Raw genomic sequence first — 15,502 nt, 5'->3', positions numbered from 1 at the left:
CACCCCTGGTCTTTTTGTTGTCACTGTGTCCCCTCCCTTCCCCAGGACTTTTCTCTCCCCTTCAATCTTGACCGCTAGCTGGCTGGCCTCACCCCACCCTCTCCCCTGCCTCTTCTTCATGCCTTCCATCCTTGCAGGAGTCTGCAAGGAGCCTTCTTCAGCACAAGGCAGGGCAAGCATTTATAGCCTTCTTTTGTGGCTTCCGCCAGGTCTCACGCTGGACATTCTTGTTCCATTACTTAATTGTTGTCTGCGAAGGACTCTGTTGCTACGAGGGAGGTGTGTGTGTGTATGTGAATTATGTAACTGGAAGCAGGAGTGAATTGTTGACTCTTCCTGGTCCAGATCATGGGCTGGTCCAGATCGAGGGCACTTGGGGGCGGAGGGTGGCCGTGAGTTTCTCCCCCTACATGAACCAGCTAATAGAAAGTGTAAAATATTTGTAGAACCTGAGATAGGAGGCACTATAATTCTCTCTCTCTCTCTTTGGGGGGGGGCAAGAAACTATCCTGTGCCCCCACTTTTCAGTGCTTCTTTCTTTTGCACATGCATGCACACACAGACACCCTGGAAAAATTCCTGCGGGTGCCTGTGCTCCAGGCAGGGTGGGCGGGTAGAAGAATGGGGGCCCACAGCTCCTTTGAAGTCCTCCATCGCCATTTAACAATCAGAGGAGGGAAGCTTGGAAACAGCCACCTCAGGAAATCTTACAGAAGCAAAAAGTGAACTGCACTTGGTGTCAGGAGAGGGTTTTGTGTTTGGCCTGCTGTGCAGATATTAGAGGTACAGGGACCCTATGGGGCGGGGGGGGGGGGGGACAACCACCCTAAAGGTGGCAACTTTACGTAGGGCCCATAAAACGATACTTTGCTGCTTCATCTGAGTATGCCAGTTTCCGGGCCTGAGGGAGAAGGGGTCTTTGTGCCCTGCTGGCACTGTGCCCAGCTGCGATTGCTGTTTACTTTAAATGAGCTGTGCCTGGCACCCCTGCCTCAAGCTGTGAGGGGAGGGAGGGATCGCTTGCCTAACTCTGGAGAGCTTGCCTGAGAAATATTCGGAGGGGATCTCCTCATAAGCCTTCTTCCCTCCTTCTGTCTTACAGCCCCGGAAGGTACCCTACCGGAAGCAACCCCGCTCCCCCTCAGTGAACGGACTAGCCATTCGCCTGCCACGGCGCCCCTCATGAGGGAGACAGAAACACACCCAAGTGACCAGCCTCTCCCTCCCCTCCCACCAGAAGCCACCCCTCTGCCGCGTGCTGCCGCTCCCACAGGGGCAACGCCGCCTGCTCAGAATGGTCCCCCGGGTGTCAAGACTGCCACGGTGCCCCCTGTGGAAGCGAAACCTTCCCTTCAGACTAACCAGGCCGGCCCACTGCCTGCCACAACGTTCCCGGCTATGGAGGCCCTGCCCCCTAAGAATGGCCGCCCCCCGCCGATAGGTGCCCAGGCATCGCCTCCCACAGAAGAAGAACATCGCCAGGAAAGCACCCAACAACCAGCACCCAAGAGTGAACAGCCTTCCCCTGCCCAGGGGCCTTCCAGACCCCGGACCAAACAAGGTATGTTTGGGGCAGAACTCGAAGCTGATCAGAAATTTGCAGGGTGAGAATCTTTGTCACCACATAATTTTCCTGAACTGTTTGTTTCTTGTGGAAAGACAGCAGATAAGTGTGCAGCTTCTCTGTTTGAAACACACACACACACACACACACACACACACACACACACACGGCTGCCAGCGGTTTGTCATTATGATGGGTGGGGTCTGCAGAAATAGAGAACCTCTGTCCTGTGGGCTTCATTTGGAACCCTAGGTCTCCCCCATTTGGAGCCTCCCCATCTCTGTCCCATGTGAGTGTTGTTTTTATTCTTTATTTAAAATGCTTTCATTTAACCTTTCAGTACAAAATTTTCTGCACAGCTTGCACTAAAAATTACAGCAATATAATAAAACAATTTTAAAAAACCTGTGGTAAGAAATGTAATAAGGCAACAGGAGAATGGATTCCCTCTCATAATGCTAAAACTTGTAGACGTCTGAGGATTGTTGGAAGATTCAAGTCAGAAAAAAGAAAGTACAAGAAATTACTTTTTCACGCAGCACCTAGTTAAATTATGGAACTCACTGCTGCAAGGGGGAAGTGATGGCCACCAAAGTGGGTGGCTTTAAAAGAGGAATGGATAAATTCAATGGCTACTAGCCAGGATGGTTATGTTCTGCCTTCATGGTCAGTGGCAGTAATGCTTCTGAATGCCAGTTGCTGTAAACCACCAGATGGGAGAGGGCTCTTGTGCTGAAGTCCTGCTTGCAGGCTTCCCTTGGGCACCTGGTTGGCTGCTGTGAGAACAAGATGCTGGGCTAGATGGGCCCTTGGCCTGATCCCGCAGGCTCTTATTCTCATATGTTCTTAGTAAACCAGAGAAAGAGGAAAGTGTCATATTTTGGTTCTGTGCAGGCATGTGAGCTGGCTGGGAGAGGAGAGGCAGGTTGCTCCATCTCTGCCCTAGCTATGGAGGAAAGAAAATCTCTCCTTCCGTAAATCTCTTCTTGTGCAACCAGCCTGGAAATGTAGCAGGCTAGAAGAGCAGGAGATGGATTCCTCTGTCTCTTCTTCTTCTCCTCCATTTGACTTGGTAGAAGGCATTCTGGCCTGCTGAGAGATGAGTAGCTTGCGTTTCCATGCTGCCCAGGGAGAAGAGGGCCTTCACTCGCCTGAGTCCATCATGGAAATAGCTAGTACAAACATTTGCAAGCTAGTAGTTTTTTTGGTTATTTATGTGCCTGGCTTGATAGCCTTCTGCTGCTGCTGCTGCTGCTCCTCCTCCACCGTGGGGTATATCGCCACAAGGCATCTAGAGTTGGCTCCCTGAATTGGTGCTAGAGAATGCCGCATGATGGCTGGCAGAGTCACAGTATCATCTGCAGCAGTTCTCTTGCTTCTTTTCAGATTTTTGGTCCTACTTGGAGCCTCAGTCCTCCCTGTTCATATTAATTTGTTGTGTGATTATACTCTTCCTTACTTGTCTTCCTCCTCCTCCCCACCCTGCTGTTTTACTTCTCTAAAAATATAAACATTGATAGTTTGTTTTTGTTTCTCCTTTGTTAATAATAATAATACTGCTGCCAGTGATGCCACTGGTGTGACCCCCTTCAGATCCAAGTGGGACACAGTAGTCTAGAAAGACTGGTGCAGAGGATTTGATGAACGTCAGGGTTGCAGGGGGTGGGGTGGACTTGCACATGACTTTTCTAACTGGCCTAACCTCTCCCTTCTCTTCCCCAGATACCCAGAAGGCGCAAGCCAGGCACAAACTTGCTCGAGAGCGACGGGAAGAACGAGCCAAACATCTAGGTAAGAAGCAAGCTTGTGTTTGTGGGGCAGAGGAAGCTTCAGGCCCTCTCCAGGCAATGAAGCTTGCAGATCTTCTGGGATCCTTGCCCAGGATCCTTTGGTCCATCTATCTATTGCACACTGACTGACAGTGGTCTCCAAGGTCTCATACAGGTGAGTGAGAAGGCAGATGAAGAAGGGATCAATCTCTCTGTCCCTCCTCTACCAGTCAACTTAGTTTCTGTGATGGCCATGAAAGAAAGCCGCTTCTTCCACAGCTGGCACACAAAGTAGACTGCCAAAAGGGGCACAGATTGCTTTGTGATTCCTCTGCCAGTCAGTCCACCTGATAGACAGCAGAATGGGTTTTTTTTTTTTACCTGCTAAGAAACTAGAGCCCTGATCCTCCAGGACTCTAAATCACCCAGAGAGCATCTCTGAATAAACAGGACAGGCTCCCTATGGCAGACATTCAGCCCCTGACGCATGGATGGCTGCAGGATTGGCAACAGGAACATGCAGTAGTGTCCCTGCACCCTCCCACAACAGTAATTCTGCGTGTGCGGAGTCTGGGAGAACATGACTTTGCACGGCTCTTGTATTTTGGGAAAATTCATCTCTCATGTGTACCAAATTGTGAGTGGGAGGGAAATCATCACACTCCTTCCTTCCGTTGGGCCAGCAAGTCTAGACAAACACACAAACTTCAGCCAGTTATGCACCCCCCTTCTGCCCCCGTCATGTGCATCTGTGAGATTTGTTGTAGGTAATGTCTTGGCAAAGAAGATTCCTTTCCCATGCAGTAGACCTCTAGTCATTAATTTTGCTGGGTGCTGCTCTCTGTTCTGCGGCCTCTCTCTTGCTTTCCCTCTGCACCACACTGCCCACACCATCACTCCCCCTCCTAATACTTTTGCCGCTCCAGTCTAAATCACTTTCCACCCTCATTCCCCCATTGTTTGGCCTGAATGTGTTTTTCAGGCCAGCTTCCCATTCCCTTTGTTGACTGCATTGCCCCTCCCTCCCTCTCTGCTAGTATCCTGATCCACTTTGTTGTTTAGGGTCTTCCCCCCTCTCCCCCCCCCCCCAGCTTGCTGTCACCAGCTGTGGGCTTCATTCCTGAAGCTAGGGGTTCAGTTACTGCAACCCACTCCTTGTCTGAGTGAATTCCTGCAGGATTTTCCCTCATTCCTTCCAACTCTCCTGCCAACCCAGCTTTCCATTGCAGATAGGTCCTATTTTTATTTAACTAAAATATTTGTGCCCTGCCTTTCAAAGTTTGCTTCAAGGCAGCTTGCAAGCATTTGAAAGCATTGTGCATGCAAAATGCATAAAAACAATTAAACGATAACCTTAAGTCAAAGTCAGTTTATTTATATACCATGTTCCACAAAATACAACTGTTCTCTAAAGCGGTTCGCATATTTAAAGCAGTCTAAATGCAGCAGAGTAATAATTGCATAATAAAAAGTAGAATTATCACTGCAATAACGTAACAACATAACACTAAACAAATCAACAATTAACTGTATATTTAACATCCATCAAAATTAAAGTGAGCATAAAGTTCACCAGTCGATAAAGTAAAAGTATCCAATAACTTCACATCCAGAAGTGGCCCCAAAGCATTAGCAATGAGCAACTGCTCTCCTTCACCGTTTATACCACAAACCCCTCTCAATAGTTCTTCTGGAAGCAGCTGCTTTATGAAGGCTCCCAGTGCTGGAGGATAGAACAAGGCAGGTGGAAGCAGCCACCTATCCCCTCACCTAACTTTAAAAGTGCAGACATTCTCCTTCTTTACACTACAACCTCTTCAAATCTCCTCCCACCTTCTCCCCCCCCCCCCCAAGTAAATAAATAAAATCCCTAATGAAAAGGCAGGCCTAGTTATCACGAGCATCAGATGAGGTAGTCGGCCTCTTTCTGGACTGTTCCCAGGCCTGGCATCAGCACAGAAGCGAATGCCAGGGGCCTGTTGTAGCTAGTGCCAGCTCCCGCTTTCTAATGTTTATTATTATTTTTAATGGTCCAGCGCTGTGAAGTGATGCACTGGGGAAAGTTGTAACCATTGGTCTGCTTCTTAGCCCCAGTGACTCAGGGCTTTGCCCCTGAGGTGCAGGTCGTGGGTACGACCCAGAGGCAGTGGGGATGAGGAAGATGATGGTGGCAGTAATGGCTGTAGTTAAAGGGGAAGGGCCACAGCCCAGTGGCAGAGCATCTGCTTTGAATGGAGAAGGCCCTAGGCTCAAGCACTGGCATCTCCAGGTAGGGCTGGAAAGCCCTGTCTGAAACCCTGGAGAGCCTCTGCCAGTCACATTGAACTAAATGGGCCAATAGCCTGACTCAGTATAAGGCAGCTTAATTGTTTGGTGAAGGGCCATAGCTCTTGGAGAGCATCTGCATTGTGTGCAAAAGTCCCAAGTTTGATCCCTGGTATGTGTAAGCATGAAGGCCCAGCATCAATATCTGACATCCTAGTGCTCATCAGAGCCCATCAGAGCTAACATCTGCCCTCCATGCCTGCTGGCTGGATCTGCAACATGCCATCTAAATTTCCCACAATGCTCTGCCATTATCAGAGTTTAGTGACTCTTTTCCAGCCAGGCTAATGGGTGGGCACATGTCCTGTGGGGATAGGACGTGGCTGGGGAAGAGGTGTGGCCTGGGGAAAGTCCCAAACATCAGGCAAAAGGAGGCCTCGAGGGTGTGGTTCTCCACCTCTGCCTTGGGGCTGATGGGAGTTGCAGTTCAAAACACCTAGAGGGAGCCAGGTTGGCAAGAACTGTTTTGTTGTATTCTGTATCAGAATTTCCATCCCTCCGCATCCAGCCTGCTATATGTTCCCTAGGTGGTGAGCTAAAAGCGATAATAATGTACATTCATTTTAAATAGTTTTTAAAAGCTGAACAAGAGGCCATATCGTTTTAAACAAATATATGGAGGAGAAGATCTGTTAGTGGCTATTAGGTGCTATGAGGCAAATGGTGGGGGGGAGGCTGTTGCCTTCGTGCTGGGATTGCAAGATTCCTGGAAGGATCTGGCTATAAGCAGGAAGGTGGCAGAGTGTTTGTTTCAGATATATATTCAGATTGCAAGACTTCCACAAAATACTCACCTTCTCTCTGCCTAAGGGACTTGTTGGATGAAATGAAAACCACACCGTTTCCTTGTAATGTAATATGTCCCAGGAGTGAGGAAGTGTGTGTGTGTGTGTGTGTGTGTGTGTGTGTGGCTGGCTATGCACTACATTGCTTTATCTCTTCCGTCTACTTTCCTCCCTCTTTATTCCTTGGTCTTTGCCCCAGTAGCTGCCAAGCGGGTCCTGTGGCTGGAGAAGGAGGAGAAGGCTCGGGTGCTGCGTGAAAAGCAACTAGAGGAGCGGAGGCGGCGATTGGAGGAGCAGCGGGTTCGTGCCGAGAAGCGGCGAGCTGTGCTGGAGGAACGCCAGCGTCAAAAGCTGGAGAAGAACAAGGTGGGCTTGGGGTAGCTTGGGAGCAGGAAGGGAGGCAGGCAGAGGGGAGGAGAGCCGGCAGCAAGGCACACGAAGAAGCAAGCTGTGGATTGCAGTGCAACTGCCAGGCTGCAGGAAAAGGAATTACATAGGCCAAGGGTAGCTAGTAACCTGCGGTGCTCTGCAAATGCATGTTGGACTACAGCTCCCTTCAAAATAATAATACAAAACCAATACAGCCGTACCTCTACCTACGTATCCCTCCGGATACGTAATCTTTGAGTTATGGCCACGGCAAACCTGGAAATGTATACTTCCAGATTTCTTGGCGTGCGCATCCGCAGAAGCGCTCGATCTTGCTGCGTGTGTGCACAGAAGCGTGCCTCAATTTACATTATTTTCAGGGTGCGAACGGACCCCTGGAATGAATTAAGTTCATATCTGGAGGGTCCACTGTAGTATGATAATAATACAGAAAAACAGTGTTTTCTAAGTAATAAAATCCAACAGCATTAAGCAGCAAAATATCTCTGTTATAATTCTATTCTCCAGAGATCTGAATTATTTTGACACCTTCAGAGCCTTTTAGTGGTTTGGAGAGGGACTTTTCACTGGGTGGGTGGGTGGGGCACTTTGCTTATGAAATACCTTTTCCAAAAAGGTAAACCAAGCAGTGTCATATCCACCTAGAGATCTTGGGGAAGGGTTTTTTTCTCCTCCTTTGTATTCACTCCATCCAAACCCTTCCCTCCAAGGCTCTGAAATGGCAATTGAAGGTTTAGTGTCTCTCACAGAACGTAGAAAGCTGCCTTATCTTCAGTCAGACCATTGGTCCATCTCACTCAGTATTGCCTACAGGCCTACACTGACTGGCAGAGGCTTTCCCAGGATTCAGATGCCAGTCAGATGCTATGGAGATGCCAGGGATTGAACCAGGGGCCTTCTGCACACAACAGCACCCCCTGCCCCATAGATGATACAAGGCTTGTTTTTACAGGATAGGCAGCTGCCTTATACAGTCAAAGCAATGGTCCACCTAGCTTAGTACTGTCTATGCTGGCTGGCAGCAGCTCTCTAGGGATTCAGACAGAGGCTCTGTCCTTCCTGACTCCTCCCCTTTCCCCTTCTTCATCAGGAGCGATATGAAGCTGCCATCCAGCGCTCAACAAAGAAAACCTGGGCTGAAATCCGGCAGCACCGATGGTCATGGGCTGGTGCCCTGCACCAGGGCTCCCCTGCTCACAAGGATGGTGAGTGGAGACACTTGGCACATGTGCATCTTTGTATGGGCACAGACATGCATCCACTGGGGGGGGGGCCAATAAATAAGCGCATGTAGGCTGACCAGAGTGAGCTCGATAGGATCACTAATGGTAGCATGGGGAGAGTGGGGCTCAGTGCTTTTGCACGTGCATGCGCTTGATCAAGAAGGGGCCTTTGCATGCTGATTTGTAATTAGATTGATTGCAAACCAGCCCTTTTTGCATGGGGGCAGCTGGCCTTGTATTTGCAGCTTGCTGTTCAGTAGGGCCACTAGCCAGTGGATGCTCTGGCATGGTAACTATGGTGTTGGATGCGCTGGTGTGGTGACACCCCTTCCTTGCCTCCTGCTATTCCGAACCTCCCACATCTGTTTCCTCACTTGTTTGCATTTTCTGGACATCAGGTTTTGCAAGAGAGTGACATAACGCAGGTCTGCTTGGGGCTGGGCAGTGAGGCACGTGATGCTGTTGGCTCAGTTGATTTAGTCCACAGGCACTGGCAGCACAAGCTTAGGTGTAAGGCTTTTTTGTAATCCAGGGCACAAACATATAAGGGCTCAGTATCTGCAGAGGAATTTTCCTTCCCAAGAAGCTATGATTTGTGATCGAAGATAGTTTCGAGCCCTTATGGTTGTGGAGAAGAGCTTGCGAGAGAGTACGCAGTTTGTTATGCAGGCTTAGCAGGGCTCCCTGCAGACAGAAGACAAGGCAATAATCAAAGCTTGCCTGGTAACCTGTGGTGAGTAACGATTCCCTCCTGGCAATCAGACAGTGAAACTTTGCTAAAATCAGTTTTTTTCTTCCGGGCCATGAGTGATTAGCATAGCTATATCTGGACAGGCAAGCAAGTGAAAATGTTTGTGGACTAGTAATACTTAGGGATTATTGCAGTGCTCAGTTTGGTTTTGAACTCTGAAGTCCTGAGTGGGCTGGGACTAAACCTCCTCCTCCTAATTAGCACTATAAGCACTTTAGAGTGTTAGAAGCACTTTACATGTAATACGGTTTTGGAACCCTTATAGCAGCCTTGTAAGGTAGGTCTTTTGGCCATGACTGCTGTTAAATGGAACCCCCATGATCAGGGGCAGTATACCTCTGAGTACCAGAGTCTGGAAACAAACCTTAGGGGAGAGGGCTGTTGCATTCATGCCTGCTTGTGGGCTTCTTGGAGGCACCTGATTCGTCGCTGTGGGAAACAAGATGCTGGACTTGAATTACCTTTGGCCTGATCCAGTGGGGCTTGCTTTACTTTCTTATGTAGCTCAGTGTTACTGTCCTAGCTGGGAGAGAGGAAGTGGCTTGCCTAAAGTCAGCTCAGTGAGTTTATTGCAAGGGCAAAATTCAATGTGGGAACTTCCTGACAAACAACTCAGTCTCCTCTCCTCTCAAGAGAGATCCTCTTCCTATAGAAGCCCTCTGATCCAGTGGCGTAGCGTGGGGGGTGCAGGGGGGGCCGGCTGCACCGGGCGCAACATCTGGGGGTTAGGGTTAGGGGGCGCAAATCCATGGGTTAGGGGGTGCAAATTACTTGCCTTGCCCCGGGTGCTGACAACCCACGCTACGCCACTGCTCTGATCAGGAACTGGGGACCCTCCTCCCAAGTCCTATATTTTTACTTGGTTATAGGGCAGCGGTTGTGGCCTCCTCTGTTTGGCTCCACCCCTAAGAATCTTTCTTTCATGAATGGAACCTCAAACAATGCAAACTTTTAAAAACAATTCCATATGCAACCATGTGCATGGAGTTGTTCTTGAATGTTTGCTTTGTTTTTTATGTATAGAACTGTTTTTAACTGATGTGATACATTTCTTGTTTTACAGTTGTTAACTGTGTGTGTGTGATTGTGTATGTTATAGTATATTTTATTGCTGTAACCCACTCTGTGACCTTCTGGTGAAGGACGGGTAAGAAATCTCATAAACAAGTTCCCAAACGCTTCGGCTTTTCAGAAAGACCCAAACCATCTCATATTTCCACAGGCATTGGGCTGGTTATGAGTCTCACTTGAGGTTTTATGTATATGTGGGTTAATGTAGTGTATTTATTTAATTGGCTTCCTTTGCTTTTTATAGTTTTGATATCACAGAGTATTTCAAATTTTATTAGCTGTGTTCGGTTTTGAGGTAGGAAAGGTCACTAGTCTAAATAAATAGCTAAATACCTTTCTGAAATGATAGGTACTAGGGTTCATGCCTGCTGGGAAACTTGCCCTTCAACCTGCATGTTCTTACCCTTAGTCCTAGATGGACTGAGGTTGGTTGATGGGTGGTTACAATGGTGGCAGAAGGACACTCTATATGTGTTTAAAGTACCTCTTTTAACATTATTTACTTGCTTGTTTGTGACTTTTGTGACTGAGCAGGGAATCAGTACCCTGTCTCCCTTTCTCCAAGACCACAACCGTTACAGCTCATGGGGACTGGCTAAGAGCTTGATCACTGCATGTCTTTTCCAGTGGATTGTAATGACTTCTCACTGTGCCCTAGTTGTAATCTACACCTAGTACTGTGACTATGTACAGGGCAGCTCTTCCTCCAGGGCAGGGGCCATACCTTCTCCAAATTGCAGTTTGTTATGACAAGTGAGACCTGCAACAAAATGTTGTGGCATATCCCCTCCTTCTGAGACAACCTTCCCACTTTAGGGTCCCACAGGCTGCTAGTTTGCAACTCCCATCTTTCCTTGCCATTGGCTGTGCTGGCTGGGGCTGCTATATTGTCCAAGAGGATCTGAGAACCCAAGGTTGGGGAACCTGATCTTAGAGGAATGCTTCCATCTAGAACTCCCGCCAGTCTGAAATATGAGCTTTGTTCTCACCGGGGAGGACTGCATTTTGCAAAAAGAGGACAAATCACATATTTTCCTTCCTCTGTTTCCCCCCGTTTGAGCTAGAAGGGTTTGAGTCAGCATCTTAGGCATTTTACAGCTCCGGGATACTCATTATAAGCTGTTAAGGTTGGTGTGGGGAACTCTAAATTTTGCTAAATTATAATTTCCATAATCCCTAGCCATGTGTGCTGGAGCTGAGGGGAGTTGTAGTTCAGCAAAATCTGGAGGGCCACAGGTTCTCCATCCCTGCTACCAGAGGAGTGAGAGGGGGAAACAAGTCATTGTGGAACTTTCTCTCATGGGGCTGCATCATACTTCCTTCAAGCGAACTATGCAACAAACTTAATATTTTACTATTATGAGCTACAATCATCTCACATACATATATACCCAGAAAAAAACTCTTTTATTTCCCACTATCTCCTATCAAATTGCTGAGGGCCTGTCCAAATGCCATAGAAATCTCTCTTTGTCAGAAATTTGCCTCAGGGAAAATTTCTTCCACAGTTTACCTCAGAAAATGCAACCAACTGTGGCACCTGCATCTCCAGCGCTTTGCCATCTCTCTCTGTGGACTCTTAAAAAAGTACTAGATTTTAACAAAAGTTGTCGGACCACAGTTAATCTTATCCATTAATTTCAGGTATGACTAACATTGCATCTGACCCTATATGTTTTGACATCAGGCTTTCATCAGTTCTGTCCTTCCCCAGAATCAATGAAAGGCCTACTGAGTGGCAGGTGACTTGGTTGCCATGGCAGCGAACATGGGCTGGTGGGCTTCTGACGGTGATGGCAGGAGTGGAAGGCCTTGCAAAAACTAACTACCAGTATCTACTGAACTATTATAACATCTTAGTAGTTGGGGGTACCAACAACTGCTAAATATTGAGAAAGAAGATCCAGCTATCTTTTGAGGCGTTTGGTTACCTATTCAGGCCCGAATCTCAGCATTGTTGCTTCAGAATGGAGATTCCTTCCTTGGAAAAACACAAATCTTGCCATTTTGATTTGAAGCGTCTTGATTGTTTTCAGCCCAGTTTGTTGTTTGGTGTCTGAACCTGAAGAGGGACACACCTGTGGTTGGGCACAGCTATTTTCTGTACCACAGTCTGGCCTCCATCTTGTATTCGCTGTGATAATGGAAATGTTTCATAACAACGTTCAGGGATGCCAGGAACCTGGTATTTAAAATCTGCTGCTAAGGTCCCAGCCTATATGTATTAATCATGGCAGCTTGATGGGACCTGATTATGATAAAAGTGCAGCAGGAGCAGGCTATGAATTGGTGCCTGCACTTTCTGCTTTGATGTGGAAGGAAAGGGTACTAGGCTCTTTATATCTTACCAAACAGGGTGTTTTTGTTTCACAAAACCCAGGATGTACTGCTTTCCTGGAGCTGTATACTCTCAGGCAGTGAATGTGCCAACCCTCCTTGTGTCAGGCTGAACCTTGGCATGCCATTGAACAAGGTGTGGTTGCGCTGTGGATCATCACGTGAACAGGTGGTGCTGGTCTTGTACCCTTGCAGACACGACACAAGATGGTGCAGGCTGGCGAACCAAACACCACACTCCGAAACCCCTCCACCAAATGTCTCCGTTCCTTTCCTGCTCCTTCCACTGCATGACCTTTTGCCCTCTGCCGCTGCATGCTAGCATGTCCTCCACTTCCCACCCCCACCGCCCTTAACACCCGTGTGTCTTTTCCCTCTCGTAGGTGCGGGCAGGTGCTCCCTCTCTGCCGTAAATCTCCCCAAACATGTGGACTCTATAATCAACAAGCGCCTCTCCAAATCTTCCGCCACTCTCTGGAACTCGCCCAGTAGAAGTAAGAGACCCCTTGGGGCACCCAGCAGTGCCAGGGTGAGGGAGGGCAAGGGGCGATACTGATTTAAAACCTGTATCCATTCCTATCCCATTGGCCAAGGGCTGGCGAACACGTTTAAAGCAATTATTATTATTTTTTAAGATACCTATAACACCATAAGAGTTGGGGTAGCAATTCCGCCCAAGCACAGAAGTACCCAATTTGGTATTCAGCAAAGAATTCAGCATTGTAAGAACCTCAGCTTTAATTCTTTTTAAAATGCAAGTTGATAGTCCTCCTTTGTGAATATGGATCCTGAACGGCAGGGTATGCAATAGGGAAAGTAAACGGGTAGGTCTGGGTGATAGGCACAGTGATAACAGAGACCCTGTAGAGCCCACATATCTGCAGTATGTGGAGAAGGAGAAGAAGGAGAGATTGTGGCTGAACATTAGGAGAAAGATGATGACAATAAAAAGAGCCATTTGACAATGGAACCAATGGTCTAGATAAAATAGAGTTGGTGGGCTCTCCCTCGCTGGCGGTCTTCAAGCAGAGGTTGGACCAAGTCATGTGCCGGGAAGGCTCTCATTCTGGACTTCCTGCAACTAACTCTGATTCTGAGGAAACAAACCACTGCCCCAAATAATCATGGGAACTGTAGTTCATTAAGCGTGCTGAGAGTTGTTAGGATATCCCTATTCTTTTCAATGAGTTACAGTTCCCAGAGTGGTTTAACAAACCCGCTTTTCCCAGAGAACACAGAGTAAGTGCCTTGGTGCCAGGCTCCATGCAAGATGATGGGGCACAAGGCAACCAGGTGCTGGATTTGGGCTGGGAGAGGGGCTGAGTAGGCAACGTGCTCAGATCTACCTCTTATGCAACATTAGGTTGCACCTTTTAACCTGCAATATCAATGTGCTACTTTCACAGCCCAGCCCCTATGCTTCATTACTAACGCTGGTCTACTCTCCAAGTTTGGTTCTAAACTGTTCTTACTCTTCACCTCAGCCTAACTTCAACCTGCAATATTAACACTGGACTACAACGTAAAGGCTGTTATTTGAACACTTGCTTTTCAGCTATATTCTTGCCATATTAGTTGCTCCTTTCCTATAGCTAATACTAGGTTTGACGCCAGATAAAATAGCCAGCCCTGGTCCAAATGATTCTTCCTTCCTGCCTGTCTGCCTTCCATTTTCTTAAAATAAAAAAATAGATATAGATACCACCAAATATACCAAAATCATTGAAAACAAATAAGTACTGTACTATAAAAGCAGCATTTAAAAGAAATGAGATAAGAATAAAAAGGTAAAGGTACCCCTGCCCGTACGGGCCAGTCTTGACAGACTCTAGGGTTGTGCGCCCATCTCACTCGAGGCCGGGGGCCAGCGCTGTCCGCAGACACTTCCGGGTCACGTGGCCAGCGTGACAAGCTGCATCTGGCGAGCCAGCGCAGCACACGGAACGCCATTTACCTTCCCACTAGTAAGCGGTCCCTATTTATCTACTTGCACCTGGGGGTGCTTTCGAACTGCTAGGTTGGCAGGCGCTGGGACCAAGCAACGGGAGCGCACCCTGCCGCAGGGATTCGAACCGCCGACCTGACGGTCGGCAAGTCCTAGGCGCTGAGGTTTTACCCACAGCACCACCCGCTGAGATAAGAATAGCAGTATTCAAAATCAACCAATTGGTTAGATAATAGTAAATGAGTTTAAATCCTGCCCTTTGAAAGGCAAGCAAGGATGGAGCCAGGCAGGTGTTCATGGGGAGAGTGTTCCATAATCTAGGTGTTCCTGCATCAGGGATGGAGACCCTGTGGCCCTCCAGGTGTAGGATGTCCATAGTCGGTGGCCACACAATCTAGGTCAGATTGGGGGGAAAGTCGTTGAAGATGGAAGAAGCCAGAATTGAGGGTGGGTAATATGGATGGAGCAGGAGATGCTAACCAGGTGTTGGGACATCTGTGGCATTGAGCCATCCGGACTCTTGCTTGCTGACAAGAGGAACAGTTAAGAAAGCTGGTTTTCATATAGTGCTTTCTGAGTATTCAAAATGGTTCATGCATACTATCACAGTTGTCCTTAAAAGACACTTGAGAGGCAGGGTGACATTATTGTCCCCATATTTCAGATCAGGTGGGTTGGCCTGAGGTTAAGAAACTAGGACTTTTCAATAGCCTGCCTGATTAGCTTGCGGCACAGAAGTGCTGTCTGGGGCTGATGGAATTTGTAGCCCAAAACATCTGGAGGGCAACGGGTTGGAGAAGGCCTGTCTATTTTATCTCAGTAATGCCAAGTGTGAGGGCCACTGGCTCCCCAAGGTCTCAGCTAGAGGTTGGGCAGTTACCTGAGCCTTTCCACCCCAATGAACTTTTAGCTGGAGATGTCAGGAATGAGTCCGTGCAAAACAAGCATACGTGACCACTGGTGCCCTTTGCAGAAGAACCTCTCGAACACACACACACACACACACACAGAGAGAGCGAGAGAGAGAGAGCGCTGACTTGCCACTGATCTTGGAAACAGTGCTGAGATATACTTGCTCCACTTACTGCTCTTTCTACGCCCTTCCCAAGTCTCTCTCTTTCTCTCTGTGCTGCAGAGGATAGTATTTTTCCCCCTAGTTGTTTTGTTTCCTAGTTGCTTAGTGATGATTAAAAATACCCTGGCCATCTGAACAAGATTCCGGAAGAGGCTAAGTGAACAGCAGAGTGAGGAGAGGCCTGTGTCTCAGTCAAGAGGGGCCTGCAAAGAGAACCATTAGCCTCAGAGGGATTGTCCCTGTGGAATGTAGGGTTGGGTGGTGCCC

The 15,502-nt window shown here is 48.0% G+C and overlaps 1 protein-coding gene across 25 annotated transcripts in view; it reads left to right on the top strand.

The window, feature by feature from the left end:
* The window catches only part of MAP7D1 (MAP7 domain containing 1), a 57,608-nt gene that overhangs the window by 29,630 nt on the left and 12,476 nt on the right, over nucleotides 1-15,502 (top strand). For 11 of the 25 annotated variants that reach the window (XM_083454487.1, XM_083454498.1, XM_083454496.1 and 8 more), the window contains exons 2-6: nucleotides 1,103-1,561; nucleotides 3,287-3,355; nucleotides 6,646-6,809; nucleotides 7,924-8,038; nucleotides 12,599-12,709. In XM_083454487.1, coding sequence (XP_083310613.1) covers nucleotides 1,103-1,561; nucleotides 3,287-3,355; nucleotides 6,646-6,809; nucleotides 7,924-8,038; nucleotides 12,599-12,709 — 918 coding nt within the window. Of the gene's footprint in view, nucleotides 1-1,102; nucleotides 1,562-3,286; nucleotides 3,356-6,642; nucleotides 6,810-7,923; nucleotides 8,039-12,598; nucleotides 12,710-15,502 lie in introns of all 25 variants that reach the window. The other 14 variants (XM_083454481.1, XM_083454479.1, XM_083454480.1 and 11 more) reach the window with 3 other exon arrangements.

The sequence above is a fragment of the Podarcis tiliguerta genome (genome assembly GCF_965153285.1).
Source record: "Podarcis tiliguerta genome assembly, chromosome: 8".
NCBI lineage: Eukaryota > Metazoa > Chordata > Lepidosauria > Squamata > Lacertidae > Podarcis > Podarcis tiliguerta.
Note: the sequence above shows the minus strand (reverse complement) of the source record. Positions and strands in the feature narration are given on the sequence as shown.